This window comes from Diospyros lotus, chromosome 9 (genome assembly GCF_014633365.1).
Source record: "Diospyros lotus cultivar Yz01 chromosome 9, ASM1463336v1, whole genome shotgun sequence".
Classification (NCBI taxonomy): Eukaryota; Viridiplantae; Streptophyta; class Magnoliopsida; order Ericales; family Ebenaceae; genus Diospyros; species Diospyros lotus.
In genome coordinates this window covers 11,824,450-11,834,891 of record NC_068346.1, presented here as the reverse complement: position 1 = coordinate 11,834,891, position 10,442 = coordinate 11,824,450, and the positions used below count along the sequence as shown (strand labels likewise).

General features: G+C 35.2%; 1 protein-coding gene across 2 annotated transcripts; it reads left to right on the top strand.

Moving 5' to 3' along the window:
- The first annotated feature begins 3,393 nt into the window (after positions 1 to 3,393).
- Positions 3,394 to 8,502, top strand: LOC127810422 (nudix hydrolase 13, mitochondrial-like). 2 transcript variants are annotated; one of them, XM_052349913.1, is made up of 6 exons: positions 3,394 to 3,565; positions 3,877 to 3,975; positions 6,848 to 6,962; positions 7,086 to 7,169; positions 7,808 to 7,957; positions 8,098 to 8,502. In XM_052349913.1, exons 2-6 carry the CDS (start codon positions 3,896 to 3,898, stop codon positions 8,326 to 8,328), a joined length of 660 nt encoding a protein of 219 aa, XP_052205873.1. In that variant the 5' UTR covers positions 3,394 to 3,565; positions 3,877 to 3,895; the 3' UTR covers positions 8,329 to 8,502. The 2 variants fall into 2 exon arrangements, with proteins under 2 accessions (XP_052205873.1, XP_052205872.1); XM_052349912.1 differs by having other exon boundaries at positions 3,394 to 3,758.
- The last annotated feature ends 1,940 nt before the right edge of the window (positions 8,503 to 10,442 follow it).

Below are 10,442 nucleotides of genomic sequence, written 5' to 3'. Positions count from 1 at the left end.
ACGGTTCTCATGCTAGGTAGGTAAGTGGGAAAGTTTGGGAACTAATATGATGTTGAGATTGGAAAAATTCAGGGGTCTTGAGGAAAAGGTAAAAAATGTATTTCAAAAGTTAAGGGGGGGTGAAAGGGCAATTTCAAGAAAACTTCCAAAATAGCCATGGCTAACCAGCCCATCCCATCACCGAATTTAGCCATGGGAGACCCCGAGGAAGTGGATGAGAGGCCTCGAGGCAAGGCCTGGACAAGGATCTTAGCCGACAAAAGGCCTCATCACCGTCGAAATTAGCCAACTTTCGGCCAAAAGTGGCCGAAAGTTTGGCCACAAAGATTGAGATTTTGGGGCCATTTCGTTGAGTTTTGAACGGATCTAGGGCACAAAAAGGCATTAATGGCTTTGGGTGAAGCGAGATTAGTCGTTTTGTGGTTTGATTTTGGCTATAAATAGGGGTTGAAATGGTCGAGAACTTTAGAGATTTAAAGCTCAAATTGAAGGCGTTTTAGGTCGAATCGAGTGGAAAGGATAGAAGGCTTTTGATTCTTGAGAGTGATAGAGTATTTCTAGAGAGTTTGGTGATCAAAGGAGCATAAATGAGGGAGATCCGAAGCTTCGCTGGAGCCTTAGGTGGATCGTCTGGCCGAGACTTCGAGCTGCGAGTCGAGCTACTTTCGGCCATCCTTTTAAGCCATTTCAAGTACCATTGGGATTGACTTGGCCTGTAGTATGTTGTGGTGCAAAAATATCGATTTTTTGGTGTATCGGCGTCAGAGAAGATGATCGGCGCGTGAAGCTCATGTGCCAGTCTCACTCTCATTTTCACGCGTAGACGCATGCCGGTGCGTGGGGCTTTGGTATTTTCTGATTTTTTTTTTAAATTCTTAGAAAATTATTTTAGGATTTTTTTGTGTAAAAATATTTAGAAAATTATTAATGTAGGTATTTATTTTGGATTGTTAGAGAAACTAATTGGAGAAAAATAGAAAAAAATGTAAGAAAAATATGGGGAAATAGGTTTTAATGATTATTTAAATAAATATCTTGGATATGGTGCATTGATACTTGAGGTGAAGTAGTTGGTGTGAATTTCGAAGTTTGACACAAAAATCGAGGCAAGTGCACGCTTTTCAAGGAAATTCGAGTTTGTGTCTAAAGGTGAACAGTTTTATCCTACACCTGATTTTGTGAGTGGTTTTACTCTAAAAGCTTATACATATTATGTATTGTCTATGTTGAGCATGATAGCCGCGATAGTAGCTAAGTTATATGTATTATATGAGCATCGTGTCATATTTATACGTGTATTGTTGCATTGATGGACTATGATATTTGTATGGCACGATATTATTGGCATATTGATACTCGTGCATGGGATTGAGATGTCGTCTTGATAGTGTAGCCGAAATTCCCTAAGGGCAAGTAATGAAACAACGTTAGGATTATCTTGAAAGCAGATCGGGATTCTACGTAGGGTTCCGTGCGAGGATGGTGGGTCAGGGAAGTTACACTAGGGCATATGTTCATTCACATTATTGCATCATGCATTCATGTAACTGTCATTTTAATTCTCACTTAGAAGATTTATCTTCTAATGTTGGACGTATGTCCCTAGAATATTCCACATTCCAGGCGAATCGAGCAATCGGAAGAGCAAGGGTGTGGTTGAAGCATGATCGTGATAGAGGTTATTGTGGGCCCTATGCAAGGCTAAGTTCCCGTTGTTTTGTTTATCTATGTTATGTGAATTTTAATGATTATTGTAATAATGAGACGGGCATGCAATATGTATGAACACATGTATGTTATGGTTTTTAAGGTTTCGATTCTTGTTTTCGCTAATAATAATTATGTATTTCATTTCCTTAGTTTAATTTTGGGAATATTATTACTATATGAATGTATTGAGAATTTTAGCTTGATTCATGTATAAAAAAAAAATTCTAACATATAATATAATGCCCTAAAGAGGTCGGGGCGTTACAGTATGTATATTTGATTTATTTTTTGAATATGAATATATTTGATTATTTTATGTAGTTCATTATTAATTTGTGTATTTTATTATTGATTATCTCTGTGTGTATATAATTATTTTTATAGAAAATAATGACAATCAAACATCAAAAGTTAGAAAAGTACAATAATTTTTAGGTAAAAAATTAAATCAGTCAAATACCTTTAATTAATATTTTTTTAAAATTTAATTTTAAATAATTTAATTATCTAAAAAATATTTACTTTTCATATAAATTCTATATTTATAATCAAATGCACTCTTATTATCTTTTGTCTTTGATTACTTTGTTGAGAATTGAGAAGACTGCAAGAGTCCTTTTTGGCTAAGAGTGATAGGCTAAAGGAACTTTGGGTGCAAAAGTTTTTTTTTGACCAAGAGTGATACACTAAGAATTTTTGAATGTAAAACTTTATCAAAGAAATGGTGGATTGGGATTGGTATCATAAAAGCCTATATTATTAATAGTACTTCAATTCAAATTCCTAGTTTTTTTATCTTATTGTGGACATGTAATTATTACTATTGTGTAACTTAAAATCATGTTTTTTAGTTTATTACTTTTATTAGGATTATATATGTAAAATTTTTAATATTATAGAATTTATTTATGATTATAGACAGACTTGTTTAGATGCTTAATGATATTATTATATTTTAATTTTTATTATCGTTATGTGTTTGTTATTTTTTTTTATCTTTATGTTATATATTTGACGGTAAAAAAAATAGAGACAAAGTAAAATGAGAAAGGCCCTCACACTGTTATTAAGTGGCAGTGATTAAATCTGATCTCATTAGATGTATGCATCCACCCATAACTTGATTTATCAAAGTATTTTTCCATCAATATAATGTTTTGGTGCATCAATATTTACCCAAATAATAAAACACTATCTGTATTTTAGAAAATAAGAATATGAATAATATCGTTTGTTAGAATAAGTAACGTAACATTGTATTAAGATAAAATTAAAATATTTTTCGAATCAAAATATGAAAAGATTAAGATAAGGTCGAGAAATAATTTAAAATTTTTATCAAACTGTTTATTAAGTTTTTTAAGATGTACGAGAGAACACAAATATTATTTTTCTTATTTATATGGGTAAGATATACTTATATTAAAAAAATATATAAATATAAAAAAAATTAAAATAAAAAATCATATAATTTTTTTAATATCATCAGATACGTTTAAAAAATATATTAAAAAATATAAATTTTAAAATATTTTTATATTTTATTTTTTATTTATATCTTATTTAACAAACGTTATTTTATAAAATTAAACGAAATTAATAAAAAAAAAAAGAAAAATCCATTTGACCTCTAGGGGTAGTACAGCAGCGCCGTGTTTATATATAGAGAGAATATCAGTTTTCAATTTGCTCCTCTCAAAGAATCCAATTAAGAATCTGCGGTACCCCTCTCTCTCTCTCTCTCGCTGCTGCTACTTCTGCTTCTTCTTCTTCTTCTTCTTCGTTTTTTCTTCTAGCGCGGGTTCAAGATTCGTACGCTATTGCTGTTTTCTCACAGCCTCTCCGTGGTTCGCTCGTACGTACCCATTTATTATTTCGCCGTATGCTGTCTTCTTCTGCTACTGTAAATAATCAAATGAGCCTTGCGGCACCACAGCATGGCCTGGTTTTTTTGCCTAAATCCTCTATATAGCCTTTTGGGACAAAACCATCTTACGGATGCCTCTTCCTCTTCCTCTTCCTTGCGCCTTTGAATCCCAGAGGAGAGGGTAATTTTGATTTCCTTTCATTTTCTTAATTAATTCCTCATTCGAGTTCGTTTCTTCTTCCCTCCGTCCGTCGTGTAAATACCTAACGATTTTTCCTTTCTTTTCTTTCGGAGAAAAGATTAACGTTGTCGGAAAGTATGAGCTTGTGTCCACCGGCTCCGGCGAGGACAGGGAGACATCGGCAACGGTATGAGGACCAGTTCAGACTAGTTGCAGGGTGAGTCTCTCTCTCTCTCTCTCTCTAAGCAAAGGGGTAAAGTCGACTTCGAGAGATTCTTCTCATGGCAAGTCAATTACATGCCAACCTTAGAAGGGAGATTTATGCGTTTCTTTAACGCTCCTGACTCAACCTACTATGAAAAAGCTGTCTAAGAGATTGACTGACCCGTTATGCCTTAATAGCAGCATTCATAAGTCCCTTCATCTCTTAAACCAAGACCATTATTATATATATATATATATATTTACACACTATACAAGCGTTCATTTTTTCTAGCTAGATCCCGTAGCCTTCGCTTTCGGTTACCGCCGCTATTTTTTGACTTTGATGCTTTGCTTCTCCGTCTATATCGTTGTTATGTTCTCGCCTCCTTTCCTTTTCTTATTTACTTTCACTGTCTTGGCCTTAATGATGTGGAAATTGCGGCTGTTGGTTGTTATCCTCAAGCTTGGTATATAAGGTAATAAAATCGATGAAACATGATCTGCTATATAGATCTATGTTCTTGTATAATCAGTATATTATAGAATTTTGCTTCAAAGCAAGCAAGTTATGTATCCAAAATGGTAGCATTTCCACATTTAGCTGAGTTGCCGTAGAGCACCACCACTGTTATAGCCTGAGGGATTTCTCATAATAATTCTAAAAGCCGCTTCCCCGGTAACCTGGGAATAGATCACAGCTAAGGCTAAATCTCCTTGAGGTGGTCTCTGGTCTGCACCATTTGTCCCCATTAGAGTGACTGGACTTGAATACTCAAAATAGTCTGTGGCACAACATTTACCTTGTGAATGGCGGCTCTTGGCTCAACTGGAACCCCATTAAAATCCATCTGTTTCTAAATTTCCAAAAAGACCGACAGACTTGAACTAGAAGTCCAAAGGTGTCAGTATCCAAAGCGTATTACACAGCTTCAAAAATTTAAAATTTCGGGAGCAGAAGACAGACAGTGCAAAGGGATCAAATTTACAGTGCAAACCAGAATCAAACTAAATAGCACCAGTCCAATCACAATGGACAATAACATGCTCAATGGATTCCTCCTCTTTGGGGCAAATTTCACATTTGGTACTCCAAGCACATCTTCTATATGGATTCTCTTAAACACCAACAGTAATAGATAATATCTGAAGTAAAGTGGTTGACTTTTGGCAGAGCAGTAATGCTCCAAACTTTATTCCAACACATGGAGAGCGAAAATAAGAAGGGTAGGGTGAGAGGAGGTGCCGAGTTTGTTTTGTCAGTTGCAAAACTACCTGATTTAACAATGTAAACTCCAAATTGATTCTCATCCCAGATAAGAGAATCAGAATCCCCAACTGCTAAAAAGCTTGATAATACCTTGTTAAGTCACTTCTAACAATTGTATAGCTCATCTTCCCTTAATTTGATGTTGGAGCTTGATACGTCAATTATTGAATAACAAAGTAATCAAGAGCTGGGTTCCACTGGACCATTACTTCTGACATTTGCGGACCACAAGCGTTGCAAATTTGTGTCAATTTGCTTGTTTGTTTCTTGTTGGCTTTATTGATTTCTAGTTGGTAGTGACTCTGATTTGCACTGGTGGATGATTTATTGCAGCTGCAAGTTGTGTGACATGTTTCTTTTCTTTCCTTGTTTTTTTTTCTTTTTTTCTTCTTTTGTACATCTTTACAAACTATGAAGGAAATGTGTGATTGGCCTTGGGGTCTTATGTTTACGCACAGGCCAAAATTGAGAAGTTATTGACTCTGTTCCTCTTAATTTTCATCAATTGGCTGAAAAGAAGATTAAGCATTTAGTGGGTCAATAGAATATATTAAAAGTTTGCTTATATTAAGCAGGCATGGATGTTGATGGTAAATAAAAGGATTATGGGTTCAAAAAATAAACTTAAGATAAGATGTTTTTGGTTGGAGGGTATCAATTAAATTGCAACAAGTGACGTTTTTTCATATTTTCTCCATGTTCTGGAACATGAGAAGACAACCATATATATTTTTTTTGTAGGAGTAAGTGCATCTATTTAATTTGGTGGTGGTATATTATGGCGTCAATTATTTTAGTAGAACTTGTTTATTAGGTAAGCAACTGATAAGAGGCAGAACATATTATGTTTTTTAAGAAAAAAAATAATATTTTTCTTATATTAGAAGTGTTTTGTCTGAAAGTAGTGCTACATTAGAAGTGTACTAGCATTATTGGTAATACAAGACTGACAAATAGGAGAATCACTCTTTTGGACATGAGAAAGATCAATGGATGTATGAGTTTCTGCATAAGCTTGATTGTGTTTTCTCATAATAAAGATACTCCTCCAATCAGAAGAGAAATGCTAACCAGTGTATTTCTGGAGCATAATTGACTAAGGATGGTAGCAAATTGTTAGCACTAGTCACCTAATGGCGCTAGAAATAGCGAGAGCAAAGCAAGGGATGAAATTATCTGTAATTCATGTTATTTGAACAAGTTTTCCATGAATCATTTCCCTTTCAAGTTTCAATATATAACCTTAATTTTCATCTCAAGAAATTGTTTCCTAACTAAAACCTGGGATACTTCAGAACTCTAGTCATGATAAGGTTACCTTTGGAGTTCACATATGATTTAAATTAAGTGTCTCAGACTAGTCCTCAGCTTTGGAGTCCAGAGTATGTGGTAATTGTCTGTCTCTATTTGTTGAAGCTGAGGCCCGGAGCTCATTTCTTTGCCTTTTTTTGCCTATATATGGTTTTTTCATGCAATTAATTCATAATGGGCTTTTGGCATTTATTTCAATTGGATTATACATGATGAGTGACTTTCAGATGTCTAAATGCATAGATCATAGTCCATTTGCTTTTTTATTCTTCCTGGGTTCTTTTACTTATTTGGTGCAAAAAAACAGGTGCATTCCTTATAGGTTTGAGAAGGTTGTTGAGGATAATATTTGCAAATCAGAGAGTAGGTTACACGTCCTCATGATTTCTACACCGAAACATGCTGATCTGGTGTTTCCAAAGGTACGTGTGGCTTGATGCCCTTTAAATTGCGTACAACTTTTGACCCCAATGTCTATATCTTCCGGTATAAATGTTTTTTGCGAATTAATTTTCCATTTTAATTGTAATGTCTCTATTCTCCAGGGTGGATGGGAGAATGATGAGAGTATCACTGAAGCCGTACACCGGGAGGCCCTGGAGGAAGCAGGAGTCAAAGGAAGACTTAGTGTAAGCTTAGCTACAATAATTTGTTGCACTTGTATTGCTTGTTCTAAATACAAATGTGATAGCTTTAATATGCCAAGTCAATCATTATTGAGAGAGAGTTTAAACTGCTTATACTTTGACTTGGCTTATAAGACTCAAAGCGTTAGATTTATTTATTCAAGGCACAATATCTTCTAAAAGAACTGAAACATTGTTAAAAGAACAGCTATAATATTCTCAAATTTATTATCTGCTGCAGTGGGTATTTTACACATTATTGGCCAATGATCAATGAAGATATAAGTTCTCAACTTGCTGTTTTATGGAATTATTCTAAAAACAATTCTCATGTACCACCGTGAACTTGATTGAGCCTGCATATGATATTGATTTTATTGCTTTATTGTGAATCTCGCTTGAATTGCTTACAGCATGCTTTGCATATATGTGACCCAAATGTAGGGTTTTGTTGAGCATTTGTTGTATTTTAGGAAAACAGGAGATGGCAGTGAATAGGTGCCTATGTGTCCTTAGTGATCTATATCAATCTATATATATATATCTTTGGAAGTTGAATTAGGTTATAAATGAAAGTGCCAGTAAATAATGTTTCTCATGATTAAGTCACCTCAAAGCAATTTTTAATGTGGCTTAATCAGGAAAAGCCTCTGGGAGTTTGGGAGTTCCGAAGCAAGAGCAGCCAGAACAGCTGCAGCAAGGGAGGAGGTTGCAGAGGTCATATCTATGCAATGGAGGTGATGGAAGAGCTCGAGTCCTGGCCTGAGCAGGCCATCTATGGCAGAAAATGGGTGAGTAGCTAGCTAGAGATTGCTGTATATGGCACAATACATGTTGGAGCACGCTCAGTAGTAATCTTCAAATAGTTTTGCACCATGTTTATCAAATCATATCATAGTACAGAACACAACTTTTCCTTGTTTTAAAACAGCTTAACATAGAGGACGCATTCAAATCCTGCCGGTATGATTGGATGCGTGAAGCGCTTACAAACCTTCAGATGCTTCTGTCAAAAGAAAGGAGTAAAGAGTCGTTGGAATCTCCCATTAAATCTGCTCGTCCTGATGCATGCTTCTGCGGATCCAAACCTGCCAATTTGCTTAGGAAATCCTTCTTACTACAAGTGTGCTGTTCTGGGCTAACTAGTCCCAACACACTCTAGTGAAGTGGTTCTAATCTGTAATGTCAAGTGTGTTCTGTCCTTGATTAGTTCTGAATTCTCCTGCACTGCTTGATCCCTCCCTCCCTGTTTTGTCTTGGACGTTTGTAACCAATACTGTCTGATTATTGAACAAATAGCAATTCTCTTGTATATATATATATTGTTAGAATTGTACATATGGTTCTAATCCCTTGAACTCTTATAAGAGTTCCTTCTCTAACAGATTTGGTTCTTCTCTGGTGATGGGCTGTTGTTGCTCTTTAACTTGATCTTGCCAGCTTGATCTCTCCTTGTTGATCTGGTCCTTTTGCTTGGTTGAAGATGGGTGAAGGAATGGAGAGATGTCACTCCTCTTTATTTACGCTACAAAGGGGATTAAAGAGAATTTACATTGAAAGGATGTGCAGATGCAGGTTCTTATCCTGATGTATATATAATCTATAAGATGATCGGTAATATAGAACTTGTTGCCAATGTTTACATTTTTGTTTGTGCTTTTTTTTTTTTGTCTAGTGGTTCAAAACTACTCAAATTGTAATCTTTACTATTTTTTTTGGTTTAGATTGAGATATATTTAAATTGTAATTCATGATTTAATTTTTATATTCTTTAAAAAATCTGACCAAAATTGACTATTGGCACCCCTAATTACCATATTTGTCTTAAAAGGCGTTGAATTAATATTGTCTATGAAGAAATTCTTTTTTCTAAACTCCTATAAAAAGATTATTAACAAAACATATACGATGAATTATTTTTTTAAAAAAAAACTCCTATTAAAAAGGTTATTAAACTAATAAGAAACTATTTAACAAAATATACTAGTTGGTTAAGAAGGGGGCACAAAATGCCTTTTGTGGTGAATTTTGGACCAAGATTGAGGATTGAGTCTCGCAAGCGGCAGTGTGGGGTACCTCTCTCTAAAGTGAGGGGGCTCTTTGTGCGCGGTGAGGCTGGGTCTAGCTACTGCGTCCGACTTGGTCAACATGATTAACCTTTTCCCACGTCCTGTCGGACCGAGTGTGAGGGGCGCCCAAGGTGAGCGATTTCAACTTTTGGACCAAAATATACTTAGTTTAGTTGTTTGACCCTAACGTTCACTCCTTGGCCCCAACTTTAACCATTCCTTAAAGAATAGTTAAAAATCAACTAGTGAAATCAGCAGAATTATTTAATTCAATCCTTATACTAATCCCTTATTTTTGAGCTTGTGAGCCTTTCGAAAATGGGCCTTGTCATGTACGCATCACTAATATATTATAATTTAAGTTAATTGATTCGAACAAAGTATCTTGAGCCAAAGAACTCGGGAGATCCTCTCAAGCGAGGGGCTCTTGGGGACCCTTCAGCAGACCCATGAATGAGGTCTTGAGAGACCCTCATGGACAATTTTCCTTGTGCATTCCCTCGATATTTAATACAAACTGTTATCTTTAAAATCTTTTCTTTAAAAGTTCAAACAGATAATCTCAAAATTATGAAAGACCCCGCCACCTATCATTTAACGTTTCTATAAATAAGAAGCGACTCTTCCTCTCCAGATATGTGAAAATGCCACACATAACTCTTGTATTTTTTTTCTGGATTCTGACAAGTTCGATTTAAATATTCAAGAATTTGCGTGAGGAATATTTTGTGTGGAAATTACAAAAACTAACCACCCCTCTAATACAAAATTCTTTTTTAACCACTTTTATGAAAAAAAAAATATATTTTTAACATTTCAAACAAACTAATTGTATAATTTACCTACTTTACCAGATTTGACCATCATTTTATTTAAAAAATAAAAAAAATTAAATACCAAAATATCCTCACACTTTAAACCCACAAAACCATGCAAATATCAAAATACCCTCACCCAACCTCACAAACCATTCACAAACTCAACAAACCTGGTTATCTCTCTCGCTATTGCCGCCTAACTGTCGCCGTGCCAGCCGCCGTTACTGCCACCATTACCGTCGGCATAGAACTCATCATCGCTGAAAGAGGTTAGATTTTGTTGTAGATTTGTGACAAAATTTGGTGGGTTTTAAAAAATAGACATGGTCGTCGATCGACGAAGCCTTCGTCGTCAACCATCGGGCTTCATTGGAGATGAAGCCCAGCCC